This window comes from Maylandia zebra, linkage group LG5 (assembly GCF_041146795.1).
Source record: "Maylandia zebra isolate NMK-2024a linkage group LG5, Mzebra_GT3a, whole genome shotgun sequence".
NCBI lineage: Eukaryota > Metazoa > Chordata > Actinopteri > Cichliformes > Cichlidae > Maylandia > Maylandia zebra.
This window is the reverse complement of record NC_135171.1, coordinates 26,411,297-26,428,156: the sequence shown is the minus strand read 5'-3', so window position 1 is coordinate 26,428,156 and position 16,860 is coordinate 26,411,297. Positions and strand designations below refer to the sequence as shown.

Here is a 16,860-nt window from a genome sequence, read left to right as displayed (position 1 = left end):
GCCGGGTCTATTAGACATTGAGTTAGGAACTCAGTAATTCATGAAGGGTTTGAAACTCCTAACAGTCCACAATTAAAAGGATCCGGCTTATTTAGTTTTGGGATCTGACTAGGGTCCCTCTTGGGTGCTTACTCTGTGAGGTATTTTAGGCATATCCAACTAAGAGGAGATCCTGAGACAGATCTGGGTCCTTATTTTTATTTTTTCAGAATTTGTGGCAATGATGACTGGAAACTTGTTCAAAATGACCTGAAGAATCTACAGATTTTCTTAAAATCGACAAAAAAATGGAAAATAAAATGTGTTCAGTCACTTATCTGTGTGGTGATTTTTGTGCAACTGTGCAAATCCTTACCAGTGAAACAAAATTTTAATGCTAATTTCTTTGCTGGTTTCTTCTTCTGTTCATGTGTTCCTGGGGGAATTCGGGTCATTGAGGTTCGGACAGAAGACATCACAGGGTTAATTTCCTCAGACCTGCCACCCGGATGCAGTCATTCACACGGGTCTGACAGCATCTGGTGTGCAGTCCCATTAAATCCCATTCTCATCCTTGCAAAGCCAAACAGACAGCTGAGGGAGCCAACCACATTTATCATCTTGAAGCCATTAGACCAATTGCAGGGTAAAGGGGGAGGGAGCTTGCCGCACTGATCTCTGTTTGCAGCATCCCCAGAGCAACCTCTGCTGTGTGAAATACAAGAAAGGGCAAGACGACGGGAGTAGATCCTAGGAGGCTATCAAAGAACTGGAAAGGAAGATCTTGGGGGTTACCAGGGTAGGGTTTCTTTGACGTGTGGAAACCATCTTCAGAGAAAATGGCTGTTTTGTCAATGTAAACAGCTTGTCCAATACCTGCATTGCTAAAGGGGGAAGCAGAAGAGGAGGAGGGGCAAATACTGGAGCAAATGTTGCCTCTTACAGTGAAAATTCTCTGTCTTTAGCTGCCCCAGGTCACCTCTGAGCATGCATGTTGTATGTTAAGGTACGTATGGATCTCTAATCTGAGAGGACACATGAGTAAGACCTGGTCCTGGTGGCAGGATTATTAGCTTCAGCTGTTAGTGCAGGACAGCTGAGATCCACTACACGTTAACTGAACATAACACGCATCCGTATCACATGGTAATACAATCATACAATCATCCTCACAAAGACCATGTAAAATGTTGCATGCACCGTCTTTGTGGAGTGTAGGAATTGCTAACTGGACAAGAGCAATGACTGAATCCAGTCTTTGTTTTTCATTGGTTGGCTTCAGTTGCACATGTTCCTCATTAAGAGCACAAGCAGACAGGATGAGGAGGGAGGAATGGATCATATGTCTATGCCTTTCTGTGTCACCATATAACAAAATGGAAAGCATGTTCGTCTTTTAGCACTCCTCATATAATGTAAATCTTAAGGAAAAACTGCTTTGCACTCTCATGGGATGTGCATAGTACATGTACCAAGTCTTGGATGCAGAGGATATTTATGGAACCTGTGTGTGTGTGTGTTTGTGTGTGTGTGGGGGGGTGGATGTAAGTTGATTTTGATGTTAGAATACGCTGCCAACACATTTCCTCACAGTGCATATTGAAGTTTGAACGCTTACCATTCCGCTGAAATTCATGAAGCTTTTTTTTTCTGCATACCGATTTCCTTCTGTGCGTTTACGACCCACATCCTGCCCAAAACACCTACCACAACCCACTGGCACAATCACCATGGTTTGAGTAAATATGAGGGTGAGGGTTCCAAAAGTGAAATGTTAATTCTTTGCTTCTTCTTCTTTTTTCTTTTTTTTAAAGATCTAACTAAATCAGGAGTAAAAAAGCAATAAGAAAATAGGATGTAAGCATTTTCATATATATGGTTATGGTTCATTCAATTCATTTTATCACATGAAACCTTCTGCAGATTCATTGTAGCAAAATAGTTATCAGCTTCTCCTTCGTGTGTTAGGTTTTATTTTACAGATCTTATGGCCAAAGCACCGTCGATGCCTCAGGAGACGTCGGACCAGCACGAAGACACTTTTGCTGATCATGACACACACTAGAAGCTGAGCAGTATAACAGCATCTACACAAATAGTGAAGATCCACACTCCAGTTGGAACAGCTACACTCGAACATGGCTGCAAATGGAACTAGGACAACTACAAGTTTTTTCTCAACAACTGCCACAACCCCTACAACCTCCACGATCCCCTTCCTCTCGACAAGTCCTGGAAGCAGAGACAATATCACCTCAAGAATGTTAATGACTGTGACTATAACGACAAATGAGACCAATTTGAATGCCACCGCGTTGCCAGAAGTCGTGATTGAGAGCTCAGGCATGGGAATGTTGCTTGTACCTTTTGGCATCATCACAGTCATTGGCTTAGCAGTGGCAATAGTAAGGAATCATTTAAACATGGTCTCTTCAAAACCATTTCACACAGTATAAAACATAAAAGTTATTTAACTTTCTCCGTCATATCTTTGCTTCTCCATTCCAGATGCTGTATATCAGGAAACGGAAGCGGTAAGTTGCCACAACCAAGCAAGGCTGGATTACCATCTGTTTTGAGTCTTCACAAAAGGAAAATAATCAATTAACTCAACTAAAACATATCTTTATTAGGTATTTCATGGGTTTAAGCTTACATTGAGATCTAGTGCATAATCATTCCTGAAAAAAGCAAATCATTTGCTCAAATTAGTACCACTAGGATCACACAGAGGGCACCAAGTTTGGCTCAGTGTGTGTTCAACATGATTATTATGTTAATTTCAAAGTCTTTCCTCCCCCTTACTCATCTTTAACCTGTCATCACACAGGTTGGAGAAATTGAGACACCAGCTCATGCCCATGTACAACTTCGATCCAGCTGAAGAACAAGATGACCTGCTGGAACAGGAACTACTGGATCACGGTCGGGAAGGCAGCATCACAGGGCCCAACGCCAAGGTAGGACTGACAGTTTTTCTTTTTTTACTGTTTGTGTTTATTTTTATGTATAATCTGAAGATTTCAGTGCAGATTTTTTGTATGTTTTTCTTATGACATTGCTTTCCTGTTTAGTGTTTTCGCTGTCATAATTCTTTATTTTCTTTAATTCCTTTTAAGTTTTGACAATGGCATAGTTATAAAAGGCAAAAAATGGTAAAGTATGGCCTGTGTGTCGTTTCAACCATTTCTCTAAAACCCCCTTTTCTCACTACCCTTATTCTTTCATGCTGTCTTTGTATCTGTATCTCAAATAAACTACAACCTCTAATTCATTGACCTAATCTGCATTAGAGTATGTACATGGAGGACAAACAGCGCTACATCATACTGCCTTTTCCTTTGAACCTACATTCATATTACCTTTCACATCCTTTCCTTCTCACTCTTTCAACTAAATCCTTACACATAAACTACCCCAGGGGCCACATGAAGCAAACACATTTTCAGAGTTTTCAGATGTCGACTAAATCTATCCCACTGTGTCCTTGTTGATGTTGTGCATTAAATGCATTTGAAAGCCTAAAAATGGCTTTCAAACCTTAATATTTTTTTCAGAACTTTATTTTGGCTGTGTAAAACAACCAGGACAACGGCATCAATCAGTTTTATAACACATGCCGGTATTTTCATAATTCCGGATTTTATGATTTACATCATCTGTGGTCTGTGGCTTCTGGCACAGTCTGTGTAGGTGATCTTATTGTTCTAAAAGTAGCAAAACATTACTGGGAAAAGAATAATTTAGTTATTGTTATAGTTTCCTTCTGTCTTTTATTACTAATGACACTATAAAGCTTGTGTCATCACATGATCTTAATGTAACGGTTTTCGCTTTCCTGCTTTCTGCTACCGCTTTCCTGCAGACTCTTACAAGCTCCCAAGGGACAACACAAAGGCCCAGTCGTCTTGTCTTCACAGATGTAGCCAAAGCTCTCAACGCTTAACAGCTCTCTTCCATTGGATAAAATCAGTTTGCGAGGTTTGCTGGCCTCTATAAAGGGAAACCAGACTGTGTGGCGGAGCAACTGGAGCTCTGATGAAGGTTATCGTCACCATGCGTGGAACGGCAGCGGTCGCATGTATGGTGGAGAAGGGCAACGGGAAGCATCACGTATGATCTTGCACTGTTATCATATGGGCACACAAATGAAGTGGGATGCACTTTTTTTAAGGGAAAAAAATCATGTCATGTCATTGCTGTTAAAATATTCGGTAGCTTGTCAGGAAAGTTCTTCTGAGCTTCAGTATCTACGTCTATGTTTCATAAAAGAGAAGTGTATATCTGTGTTCTAGTGATTTTTTTTTTTTGGTCCTACATTCCTGACAAGATTCAAAGCTGGATGTGTTTCCATCCTTAAGTAAAGTGTTTCTCCCCAGTCGGTTTATTCTTTTGTGAGCGTTTAAGGATTGTCTCTCTGCGTGTGTGTACATTAAAGTTATTTAAACCTTTTTCTAACGAAATGTTCTTGTTGTACAAATCTAGAACAAAGGAGTTGATAGGTGATATTTTATTAATAAGTGATGCGCAGACGTTGAGTAACACAAATCACAAGGTAAAGAATCAAAACAAAATATATATCACAGGTTTGTGAGTTCTATTAAGGAAGTGGATGAGGACACATCAACACATAACATAACTACAAAATGGTGTTAAGAGTAAGGCATAAAAAGTTGATTTCTCAAGTTACACTTCAACCTTTTCAAGAGTTGAAAATGGATCAAGTACTGTATGTAACTATATAACTATCAGTAAAATCACAAAACATTGTCCCCATTTAGAGAGTAAATATCTAGACAGCTCTTGTAAAATAACACACATTGACTCAGCTGTAGTTAAATTAAAAGGCACCCTTTAAGGCTGACTTCCATTCACTTATGGTCATATGAATGTAGTGAGATGAGTGATGTGGACTACAACAGTACTAGTTTGACAGTTACTTCAAAATTTCATGATCCACATGACCTGCAGGTCTAATGGGAACTATTAGACATATTTAACCAAGAGTTTCCCCCAGAGATGACCCCGGCGTGTTGGTTTTCAGAGGTAGTCCAGGGAGCATAGTCAAAAAAAAAAAAAAAAAAAGCAAAAACAACCCAAAAGCAAAAAACAAAATTAAAGTCAATGCAGATGAACACTGAATCAATATCTAATCCGGCTGCAATTTTGTCAACAATGCTGAAATACATGAAATGACTGAAATACAAAAAATCAGTGATAATATGAGTACATTTTACGTGGAAGAAACATATATACAGTAAATAATGGTGATATTCAAGTAATGTGCAGTAATTAGCAACTTGTAAGTGATATCTAATTTGGATAAATGTTCACAAAACGACTTCTCAAAACATTTTTTAAACTACATGGAGGCAGGAAATTTCTTAACCTCTGATGTTTTAGACATAAAGGATTCAGTCATTTGTATGAGAAACATCTCCATGAGGGAAAAAGACATCCTGAGCTCTCCAGATTATTCTATATATCTATGTGGCTACTTATGTTGATTCATGATAGAAACCAGATTTACTATCTACGAACATATATAATATATATATATTATATATATATATATATATATAAAATACCTTTAACGTTCAATTACATTTTTTTTTGTAAATTTCATTTCCCTGCATTACTGTCTGGTGCCAGAGACAGTGCTGTGCAAAAGTCACTCATTTCTTTAAATTTTGCTAGGAAATTTGGAAATAGGTGCACCAACTTACTGAAACATTTAGACACATGGAAATACAGTTTCTAAGGAAAAAAACTCAATATTTGGTATGACCACATTTATTCTTTACCACAGCCTGAACTCTCTTAGGCAACCTTTTTGTAATTTCTTTAAGTAGTCTTCAGGAATAGTTCTCCGGGCTTCTTGAAGGACATCAAAGCTCTTCTTTTGTTCTGTTCTCTTTCAAGATGAGCCCACAATGCTTCAATAACGTTGAGGTCTGGGGTCTGAGGAGGCCAATCTAATTTGTATTCATCAATCCATAAGCCCCATTGACACCGATTTTTGGTCCAGTTTTTGTGTAATTTGGCATACCTCATCCTTTTCTCCTCGTTTCTGCCTTAAGAAGGGCAGAAAACCATTTCTGATGAGGCTTGAACACTAAATAAATCAGCTAAAGCATAGGTGTCAAACTCTGGCCCGCAGCCTAATTACATTTGGCCCGCGAAGCCATACCAAATTATTATTAGAGATGGCCTACTGGTATTATACAGCTAATATATATATCGTTTAGTATTAAGCTTTGCTTGTTCCATATTCAGTTTTCCAGCAAAACTTATTTGATCCATAAGAAAAGATTCATTCTTATATCTGGAGGAAGATTTTTTTTTCAATAAATATTAATGTTAGCCTGCAACTTTGTTCCAGTTTTGAATTTTGGCCCACTGTGTATTTGAGTTTGACACCCCTGAGCTAAAGGGTCAGGTATACCCTTCAGGTCCTGTATCAGGGCTTTGCTGGATTTTCTTTCTAGTAGATCTTTAGGAGTCACCTTGTTGGAGCAAAACTAGTATTTGCCTGAAAAACTGTTATATTTTGTAGATTCAACTAAAGAAGTCTTTGTTCTTTTTAAGCGCCCAAAGATACTTACAAAGAACTTATAATTGGTTATTTGCCAAGTTGTCTGTTATGTGTAGACACAGCACTCTTCATCCCTTGAGTTAGGTGCCTTTTTTATGCGTGAATGATTCCCAGCACAGCGTTTAGTGGTTTAACGAACAAAAACATTTCTATATAAATGGTCAGCTACAAAGACTGGATTGAAAGTAGCCAATATCCAAAGAAAAACTTTGAAAGACCTTCAGAAAACCTGGAGAACTATTGCTCAAGTCCACCTAAAAAATTACAAGAAAGTCTGGCTCCTTGTATGCAAAATATAGAAATGATGGTGACTTTTGCACAGTACTGTATTCATGGTGAAAAATACTACATTCACTTTTTCTGGTGGCATGCAGCTAGTTCTGAATTAATGTTTCTATTTGAAAATCTCCCATTTCGTTTTTTTTTTTTTAAAGATTTCTGAATGCAATGGAGATGAACTGAGTTTTATTTATAGAGTTCTTACAGACTGGGAGTTACCACAGTATGTTAGTGTGGACAAGTCTTAAACCACTTTGTTAACATTTTCTTAAGTAGAAAGTAGCTTCAACAGAAAATGTTCATTAAGCACCACAAAATAAATCCCATGCACTTTGTTGCATTGAGGTGTACGTACTGTAGCTATGTAGCTGCATGCTTTTAGAGGTAAGTGAAACAATCCTTTAAAGGAAGACTGTAAAATTTGCAACAAGATATGATGCACTTCCTCTCTATGAAACTAAATAAAGTTAAACTTGTTTAATTGATAGACCATAAAATGCACTCCCAATACCTTCAGTACAACGAGGTGTTTTGTTGCTATAGCCTTAGTCGGTCTGGTATGGCCGGTGCCTGAAGTTAGCCATAACGCTTATGTATTTCAGCACTTTGTGGTTATTTGCTGCCATGTATTAAGAGTGTCACACATACAATTTACAGTGTAAGAATCAGAAAATACATGATAGAATAAAAATGAGAAAAGAATAACAATCCCCACCCCACCCCCAAAAAACAAAAACAAGTATTTCATGAGGAACTGCACCCTAAAAAGCAAGTATTTCATCAGGTTGTTGTAAACTATTGGCTGCATTTTATTTCCCAGGAGAGCAAACAAACAAAATCTCACTTCAGTTTATATCAAATACAGTTAAAAAAAAAAATTATACTGATGCTTTTATTTGTACTCCCCGACTGGAGTGTAACATCTGCTTCCACATGTTGGCCTGCAGCCCTGAAAACCTCGTGTTTAATCGTACTGTATATCTGCACAAAAACCTGTGTGTGTTTGCGCGTGTGTGTGTGTGTGTGTGTGTACAGTAATTGTGTATATCACTGTTGAGGGAGCGAAGGATTACTTTGCAGGAGATCATTTTGTGTTACTGAGGTAGAATGAGAGATTAAGAAGCTGAAGGTAACTGAGGTTTAAATGAGGTCTTTGTGTCAAGGCATACTGGTAATGTCAAATACAGATCAGAAATGCACAACAAACACAGCACCATAATTATTTCTGAGTAGACAACATGTTCCTGAATAGTTTTGTACCTGAGGTTTCAATATGGTGTAAAAGCACTGTTAATAGTGAAATCCTGAGTGAAAAAAAATGACATGTCAACATCCTTGTTGACTAAATGATGTGTGAAGGGTTTCTCTTTTCTAAATGAAATATTCAAACAATTTCTCTCAAATCAGCTGCTGGATTGAAGAAAAACAAAACCCTGGATCCAATTTAATCTTCTTTTTTTTTTGTAAGGAGCCCCTGCCCCACACCTCAAATAATTTGATATTTCATTTTCAGTTTAAACCTTTCACACAACTTTCATCATAATGACTTCAGCGCACCATGTCTATATTGTAACGATGTTTCATACGAGGGTTTGTGATATTTGATTTAGAAACATGTTTCAATAAAAACAATTCAGTTTGGTTCCTTTGTTTTTCTTAACCAGTCTCATTTCAGCCAGCAGCCTAGTCCCCTCTCCATGCAACCGCCGCACATACGCGCTCACACTCGCTCACACGCAACCATGCACACTAAGGGGCTCAGGAAAGCTGGCATACTTGTAGGAATAGTTCAATTTTTATGGGAAATGCACCCTTTTTGTTTTTCCTTCACTGCTTAAAGTCACATGAGAAGCAGGCACGTCTAAAACGACCACAAAAACTGCTTTTACATTTTTAGATTTCAGAAATGAGACAATATGTGTGTGCGAGCTTCAGAGATGCTGCAGGTATGAACGGCATATTTATATGTGAAAATGGTATGTCTCAAGTGCATTTCCCAAAAAGTGGAACTATTCCTATTCAATAAACCTTACTGAAAGATCAAATACTCCAATGTTAAAACACAGTTTGCTCACCAAAAATCCAAAACTCTTAAAAAATTTATAACAAATCCAAGGTATCACATCAGGAGAAGAAATTACTGACTGCAATTACTTTTGAGTGTGTGTGTGTCTGTGTGTTCCTGAATCCCCATCACAGATAGGAGTCAGATTTAAACCCCTGTTTATCGGAGGCCAAACCTTGAGGTAGGTAGAGAGGTGCCCTATCTACTCCCCTTCCTCCTGTGCTGCCGCCTGAGATGACGAGGGACCCTCCTCAGCCTCTTCTGAAGCGCCCTGGAACAGCAGGACACCCAAAAAAAAAACAAAAACAAAAAAAACCCAAAACACTTTTTCACTTTGTTGTTATCTCTTTTGGTCTACTGACTCATGATGCTCAAGCACATGAATCAATACTAGAAAACGCACGAGAATACAAGAATGACTGTTAAAATCTCATGGAGCGATTGCGTGCGAGGAAGCAGGTTCCAGCTGTCAGACCCAGAAATGTGAGGAAGATGACGGTTACATCAGGAAACCAAAAAGACAGGGGAAGAGAACAGTTAGAGCAGGTTTCCCCTCACTATATTGACTCATTCTTCCCCTTCATGTGTGTGCGTCTGAGAAATGGAGTCTGTCTCAACGGTTTCAGTTCTTAAAGCATCTCAACCCCTTTGACAAACTGCTTAGTGGAGAGGATGCGATAAGACACACGAGGGGCATCAAGAGAACTGCCCTGCTTCGGTGAGAACTGTTGTGCAACTTCATTTGAAATTCAAAAAAAAAAAAGAAGAAGAAAAAAAAGGGCTAAACGAACCAAAGTTACAGAGAAGCACTTGGTGTCACAAGACGATGTTTCTGGCGGTTTATCTGGGGAATTTAGCAACGGCATCTGTGAATTTTCAAGAATTTGGCATATCCTCATGAAGTCAGTGTACATGAAGCGCAAGAAGCATGTGCATTGGCAGCTTTGCTATCAAATGTGCTAAGGTAATGACTTTTTAAGTGGTTTTATAGTTGCATTTTAGTAAAAATGTGCCAAGGCCTGAGAAGGTTATAACATACACAAATCCTAGGAGTACTGAACTGAAACACAGCATTGCGCAAAGTGAAATCCATATATTTAAAAAGAGCAGATACGCAACATGCAGGGGAGTAAAAAGGATTAATTAAAGACAATGTGCTTCAGTACCCTGGAAACAAGGCAGTTTCGCTTCTTGAAAGTCTTTCCCTTTTACAATTGTTAGATTTTGGGGCACTTTTCAGAAGATGGAATTATTTGGGATGTTCTTCCATGAACAGATACAGAAAAATATAAGGAAAGGCTTTATTTTGACACTAAGAGGCATTTCTGTTCTGTCACTGGTGTCACTTGCTACTTTACCAGTACTGCAATACAGATCAAAAGTACTGCAAATTTATCAGGCAGTTAACTGGACACTTTTCAGAATATGGACCATGAGCGTTATGGTGACACTTAATGCATTAAGTGGCAGCTGAGTGTATACATATAGCATAAAGGACTTTACTGTTAAAATGACAAAGCCAGAGGATGGGATTCTGTGCCACGACCAGTTTAAAGTCAACAGGCTGCACATCACTAAGCCTAATTTTATATAACCCGCGGATCCTAGTAGATTAGCGGCTGTGTTTCCATCATGTCTCTCTCTCTATCTCACTTTTATTGCTATCAGTAAATCCTACCAGGACTAAAGGCAGCTTAAAAAAAATAGTATCTGCAGCATCATGGAGGACATGTCAACACCATGTCATTTTAGGGACTTAAGTTTGTAAGTTACTGAGTATACTATATTAAATATCTTAAAGGGGGCAAATAACATTTAGTAGAAAATATTTATTTGTATTATATAAATATTCATCACTAGCTGGTGCAACTTTCTAGAAACCTTTATCTACTAGTTTCAAGCAGATTCAATATTTTAAAACTTAATGTTAGACATTTTTTTGTATTTTGCTCTTCGTTTTAGATATTTATCAATACTTGTGAGTAGACTGGTTATGTAAATGTACAGTGCATACACTACTTGCGCAACTGTTAATGTTTTTGTTTTGTTGTTTTTTACTCACCCTGTAGAGTTTGCAGGCCAGATTATAGCGTGTTGTTTTAGTTGCAGCTTCACTAAAAAGTACAAGGGACTTTTGAATGTAGTTTTTCTTTGATGATGAACTTTTGATATTAATAAATAAGATAAGCTATGCAAATCAGCACTGCAGGTCTCACAACATAAATGTAACTGACATTAGTCAAAAGGTAAATGTATGACACAAAATGAGATTTCTGCCCAACTGAAGCAGGGCTCACATTACACCACAGTCACAAACTCTGAAAGTGAGTTATAATAATGCAGATTACACTGCAAGAGACTTCAATGATTTGATGATTGTAAATGTTTTAAGGATTCCGCCGCAAAGCCACTGCTAAGTTTGTTAAGCCATAAATTTGATATAGTGGGGAACGCGGCTGTGAATGTTAAGTGGTTTACTTTATTTTGTGAAGTTGTCTCAAGCGTATCTTAAACACAGGCCCTAATTCCATTATTCAAACAGCGGCACTTTCACAACAACAACAGCGTTTCAGTTGTGGGAACCTGCGTCTCAAAGTGCTACATCAAAACAAAACCGGACCACCCTACTGCCCTTTAAAGATTTCGTTTTCCTCACCTGCTGTTCTTCAGTTACTTCTAGCACTACTTTCTGGGGCTGTGAAAAGAGAGGCAGCAGAATTAATTAAACATGAAGGAAAACGGGCCCTCAAGGACTGCTCAGCTCCAGCATACACAGACACCTTGGAGGCTTTGGACACACATTTACAATTAACTCCATGAATGTCAGTGATTGCTTCATACCCATTTCCTTGGTCGCCCACGTGGTCGCTTCTCTCCAATGGGCTCTACTTTCTGCAGAGGAAGAGAAAAACGGTTGAAAACACAAATCCTGTGGTTTTCTTTAGAGTATTGTAGTTTTTCAATCTTCAATCCAGCAGCCATATTTATTTGCTAGATACAGTTTCCTGTAGGTCAAGGGGGGAACACCCCTCTCAGGAGTGGCACCATTTCCTTAATTAAAGAAACATTTTGGTGAATACTTTGATGGGGCTGTACAACTCCTGTTGGTAAAGTCAACAGTTGAAACAAAACTTCAGAATTTAGGAGTTGTATGCATGTACAGTGCCTGCACAGATGAACAATATGCCAAATTAAAGTTTTCGCAGGCATCAGCATGTGCAAAGTTTACTTGGCAACCAAGTAAAATGATTTTAAACAATTAAAGAGGAACGTTTAAATTAATATTCGTGGAGTTCTTTTCTTTAAAATCATTCTGTTTTGAGAAATGTTCAGGTTGAAAACACAAAGGATGGATTTGTGTTATTTGCCATGTCTAATTGCAGGCTTACACATGAAATACCTCTCTCTGCCATGTTGTAACAAGTTTAACAAGCTCAGTTGCCTGACAATAACACTTCCCCCTCACAGCTAGTGATGAAGAATAAAAAAGAAATCTTGTGAGTCTGATGTCTCCTGACAAAACAGAAAATTTTCAAATGATATTTTTCAGCATATTTTTGTATGATTAGCCAAATAGTTGATCCACTACAAGATGTGGATCAATGATGATGATGATGATGTCACACCTTCTACAGCAAGTTTTCTTTACTTTATTTTTAAACTACAGTGAAACCTAATTTTTTTATATGCACACAAATTTCTGTCTAATTTTACAAGCAGCAAAACGATGAATATTGGTTGGTTTATATGGGAAAAGACTAATCAAATCATTCACGAGTCTATTGCCAGAAAATTGCTGATCTTTACAGTAAAATAAGTCTTTAAAGCTGGTGTAAGCAAGGTGGTGTAAGGAAGTCCATCCACTCTGATACTTCCAACCACTTATGTAATGTAATCGTTGTTCCTGACAAGACAATGTTTTATTTGTCAGAATAATAACGCATGAGGCATAAAAACTGCAGTGATTTAACTTGAGCTTGTCCTTCTTTCTGTCTGTTTTGCAACCTCATTTTTGCCCCTGTGATGGCTGCTTTGTAGCCACAAAAGTATAATTGAATTAAATTGTATTACACACAAAAAACCCCTCACTAACACAGGTACATTGCAAAGTTAAGCCCACTAAGATTGCAAAGTCTGAATTATTTTTTAAAAAGTGCAGACACTGCCACTAAACCCTAAGCATCTGCATCCATTTCAGCTTTCTTATTATGCCAATTTCAATTATGTAATGTTTGGTTATTTGAAACAAATTAACTGTGATGAAATTATACTCTGATCAGTTTCAACCTTCAGTGCAGTTCTGGGGCCTTTGTTTTTGCTGCCTTTTGGTCGTCCTCTTGGCCGCTTTGGAGTTGGTGGTCCAACAGGCTCCTGTGAAGAAACATTAGATGCGGATCTAGTAGATGTAAACACGCCATCGGCTCAGTAAGGCAAAGCTCATCACATTCACATGCTTAATAAATGGAGTCCTACCTGCTGCTGTTTCCTTGGTCGACCTCTGCCCCTACGCTGAGGCTCAGGAGGTGACTGGGCAGTGCTTGGCTGAGGAGATGGCTCTTTGGTCCCACTGTTACTCATGCCTGCGTCTGTCCACCTGCTTCAAACTGTGTGGGCATCAAAGCCTGGAGCAGCGGCCTCGAGGGCTTAAAGAGGAGCAGAGTTGAGTATCAGGAGCTGGAGATGCGAGCAAAGGAACCTGGAAAAAATGACTCGTTTTGAATGCAGCGCAGCAATCGTCTCTGACAAATTTAGCATAATCAGCTCTATTATACCACTTCAAATAATTTTCTTTTTGCACAATTACCACAATGAGTTCCAATCAGTGCTTAATGACATCATTAACAGGATAATTCAGGATCACACAGGACTCTTTTCCAAGAGCAAGCGTGGGAACTGCTTATACATAAGCCTTGGCACCAAGTTCATCGGAACACAGACAGGGGTCTGGCAAATGCAAGGAAACATGAGAATGGTGTGCAGAGACTAAAAGTAGCACAGATATTCACAACTCAATCTACCATCCAAAATCTGCATCTACTGTACTACACTCCCCACTTCCATCTGCCCTCTGCTAGGCGTTGCATGTTGTATGTGTGGTGATGCGACATAAAACTTGTGCAACTCAGACAATGATTTGCAAGAAATGAAAGACGCTACATGCAAAAACTTAACAAAAAGAATTGAAACTGCTAGTAAATTTACAGTTTGGAGCCTGTAGTGCAAAACTGGGAAATAAAGCTACAGCTATTTGGATAATGTAAGAGTCATTTAATTTCTTATAGTAATGTGTAAGGTTTAGGTGAATGTATTTGGTTTGGTCAAAAAGATAGATTTACAAAGTAAATCTGTAATCTCTAAATAGGCCTTTACAGCTGATTAACTGTCTACTCAATAAAATGGCGAGAAATGGCCCTCACAGCTCCTGCAGCCCTTCAGGACGTCTTCGTGTCGCTTGGACTGCCTGACCAACATTCAGGTGGCTATAACGTTTGCATTATATACATTTGCAAAAAAAAAAAAAACTACTTTTCACGTTAAATCGATTTTCACAACAATTGCCAGTTAAGTCTTTGTAAAAAATAAATTAATAAATTAATTTTAAAAAAATCAATTGGTGAATTTTGTCGACTGACTTGTTTCAGCTCTAGTTGCAGCCCATCACGGGCCTGATTAATAGCACTGGTACTGTAAACATTGTATATTCCACTTTGATCACTGGTCGAACCATTTGTAAACGTGATGGGTTTATTTCCATGGGTAGAACAAACAATAAATAACCACTTAAAACTGACTTTTGGTAATGTCCCAAGGTGGTCGCTTACCACAACGGGCAGCTCTGCGAGGAATGTGCCAAACACTAATTGCCAACACAGCCTATCAAAAACGGCTGCACCGAAGCAGGAAGTCGGAGTAATTTGAGAAATACGTCCTCGCTTGAAACGATTTAAAGCCAAACGAGACGCACGACGTCGTTTCGTCGCTTTTAAAACTCGTTTCCAAACAGCTCAACAGGCGACGTGCACTTCTCTTGCAGCAGCAGACCGTCCGCTCAACTAGTCCGCGTTTGGCAGTCAAGTACGGGACTGAATGTACTTTTTGCATATGGGCGGCAATTACAACCATAAAAACACATTCTTTTACAGCGTTTACCAAGGTGCGCGAGGCGCTCCTGAAGCGAAGCCGTGAGCCCAAAGCGTCGACTTGAGTTTGGTAACTGGCACATGCAAACGCCAAAACAACAGTCGAGCAACAGGCCAGCAGTGTTTTAAAGCGTAAAGTCGACGCTGACCAAACAACATCCCCCTGCTTCCATCACTTGCGCAATCGATCTCTAATGTGTTTGGGTTTTTGGACCGATAACAGGTTCGCCAAAGTGGATGAACCGTGTGCTAGAAAGAGCTGGAGGAAGAAGAAGGAAAAAAAAACATTGCCAAGGACAAAGGCAAGCAACACAGGTGCAAAACCTCTGCTTTCAAAAGCAGGACATACATTTAGGCTATAGGCTCCGTGTTCTGGCTGAGCAATCCTGCCCATGCAGCCAGCGCCAAATAACAGAGGGAGCAGAGGCGGTTCGACTTACCTTAAGTTGGTTTGCAGTTTTACCTGGAAGTTCACACACACTCACTCCACTTTGTGCTCCTGCACAACTATGAAAATCTTAGTGTATCGACCGTCTCATTGGCTGGAATGAAAGGGTAATCGCTCTCTCTCTCTCTCTCCCTCTCTCTCTCTCTCTCTCCCTCTCTCTCGCTCCCTCGCTCTCTCTCTCTCCCTCCCTCCTCCTAATCGGAAATGTGTGTGATCCCCCAGACGTCCAGTCACGAATACCCCAGATGCAGTATAGTGGGGGGTTGTAGCAGAGCTGTATGCATTGCATACTTTCTCTATTAAAGCATGTTTCAAGAAAGAACGAGGGTAGGAGGGTTGAAACAGCGGACCCCGCCCCTAAAAGCTCCCTGGACCACCCACTTAAGAGGGAGAAAGTCGGGCATCAGACAGGAGGGTCTGGTTCCGGGGTTCCCAAAGTGGGGTTTGGGGGCTGGGAAGTTCCCCAAAGAAGGGAGGAAAAGGTTCAGTTTGTTTCAGCAGAACAGAGTTGTGAGAGCAGACTGTCTGCACTGTTTCAAGCAAAAAGTTTCACTCTCTGTCCCTCTGTTATCTCCCCACCTACAGTGCTAAGAGATGTTAACTGTGTCATAAAGGAATAAAACATCAAATGGAGTTTCAGAAGAACAAAGTTTGCTCAGCAGCACTATCATATACATTTTCTTTAGGGGAAAATGTAACCCCGGCTCAGCTCATTTCAAAAACTGTGCAAAGAGCATTTGAAGTCATCAGCAGAAAAACTTATAGAGCACGCAAAAAGTTGCGATTAGATGCAATCTTTGGATTTTGTATTCAAGTACTTTTAACAAGTGTAGCCCAGTTATTAAAAAAATTATACAACTGTTTATTTTCAAATAATAATAATGAAATAATAATAAGTCAACATGGAGCATTTTTAGATTAAAAGGTCCCTTTCTGTGTGGATTTCTGCTTTACATGCTGCCTGTGTGCAGCTGGAAAAAAAACCCTAAAAATAATATATTTTCAAGATGTAACTTTTTGCATTTACACAAACTGATAAAAATTGGATGGAAATGTTTGAACCACCGCAGAGAATACACATTCCAGGGGCAGCTGCTGCTGCCACTGGACCGCTCACGGAGTCATGTCAGGTGAACACGTTGGCGTACGACCAAAATATAAAGCTTTAAGTTAAAAAAGATGAAGCACGGAGATTAGTTTGGGTGATTTGCAGTGTCACTTTCATCATGTAATTAATACATTCTTAAACTGAACATCTTGCAAAACCAGATAAAAATAAATAATAATAATTCAACCAAACGTAGCCTATATGTCTCAGGTTATTACCATAAAATGCACAAAAGCAAAATAAAGA

General features: G+C 39.1%; 2 protein-coding genes across 9 annotated transcripts; one reads left to right on the top strand and one right to left on the bottom strand.

The window, feature by feature from the left end:
* Nucleotides 1-628: 628 nt before the first annotated feature.
* Nucleotides 629-4,430, top strand: lg5h3orf18 (linkage group 5 C3orf18 homolog). 4 transcript variants are annotated; one of them, XM_004548671.4, is made up of 6 exons: nt 629-985; nt 1,948-2,384; nt 2,488-2,513; nt 2,810-2,939; nt 3,099-3,134; nt 3,845-3,979. In XM_004548671.4, exons 2-5 carry the CDS (start codon nt 2,118-2,120, stop codon nt 3,102-3,104), a joined length of 429 nt encoding a protein of 142 aa, XP_004548728.1. In that variant the 5' UTR covers nt 629-985; nt 1,948-2,117; the 3' UTR covers nt 3,105-3,134; nt 3,845-3,979. The 4 variants fall into 4 exon arrangements, with proteins under 4 accessions (XP_004548728.1, XP_076740237.1, XP_012773898.1 ...); XM_076884122.1 differs by lacking the exon at nt 3,099-3,134 and adding an exon at nt 1,794-1,836 and having other exon boundaries at nt 632-985; nt 3,845-4,430; XM_012918444.3 differs by lacking the exon at nt 3,099-3,134 and having other exon boundaries at nt 632-985; nt 1,962-2,384; nt 3,845-4,430.
* Nucleotides 4,431-4,474: 44 nt separating this feature from the next.
* Nucleotides 4,475-15,810, bottom strand: si:ch211-161c3.6 (uncharacterized). 5 transcript variants are annotated; one of them, XM_004548658.6, is made up of 6 exons: nt 15,499-15,810; nt 13,392-13,614; nt 13,206-13,289; nt 11,760-11,810; nt 11,575-11,613; nt 4,475-9,189 (listed from the first exon to the last, which is right to left on the bottom strand). In XM_004548658.6, exons 2-6 carry the CDS (start codon nt 13,494-13,496, stop codon nt 9,121-9,123), a joined length of 348 nt encoding a protein of 115 aa, XP_004548715.1. In that variant the 5' UTR covers nt 13,497-13,614; nt 15,499-15,810; the 3' UTR covers nt 4,475-9,120. The 5 variants fall into 5 exon arrangements, with proteins under 5 accessions (XP_004548715.1, XP_004548718.1, XP_004548719.1 ...); XM_004548661.6 differs by having other exon boundaries at nt 13,392-13,561; XM_004548662.6 differs by lacking the exon at nt 15,499-15,810 and adding an exon at nt 15,069-15,294 and having other exon boundaries at nt 13,392-13,561.
* Between the last annotated feature and the right edge of the window lie 1,050 nt (nt 15,811-16,860).

Excerpts from the sequence above, each read along its gene's own strand:
- si:ch211-161c3.6 (XM_004548658.6), bottom strand. The coding sequence starts at position 13,496 with ATGAGTAACAGTGGGACCAAAGAGCCATCTCCTCAGCCAAGCACTGCC. Across the intron at positions 13,290-13,391 it reads GACCAAGGAAACAGCAGCAG|GAGCCTGTTGGACCACCAAC; the intron begins GTAGGACTCCAT and ends GTTTCTTCACAG. Across the intron at positions 9,190-11,574 it reads AAGTAACTGAAGAACAGCAG|GGCGCTTCAGAAGAGGCTGA; the intron begins GTGAGGAAAACG and ends CTGCTGTTCCAG.
- lg5h3orf18 (XM_012918444.3), top strand. The coding sequence starts at position 2,118 with ATGGCTGCAAATGGAACTAGGACAACTACAAGTTTTTTCTCAACAACT. Across the intron at positions 2,514-2,809 it reads TATATCAGGAAACGGAAGCG|GTTGGAGAAATTGAGACACC; the intron begins GTAAGTTGCCAC and ends GTCATCACACAG. Across the intron at positions 2,940-3,844 it reads TCACAGGGCCCAACGCCAAG|ACTCTTACAAGCTCCCAAGG; the intron begins GTAGGACTGACA and ends GCTTTCCTGCAG.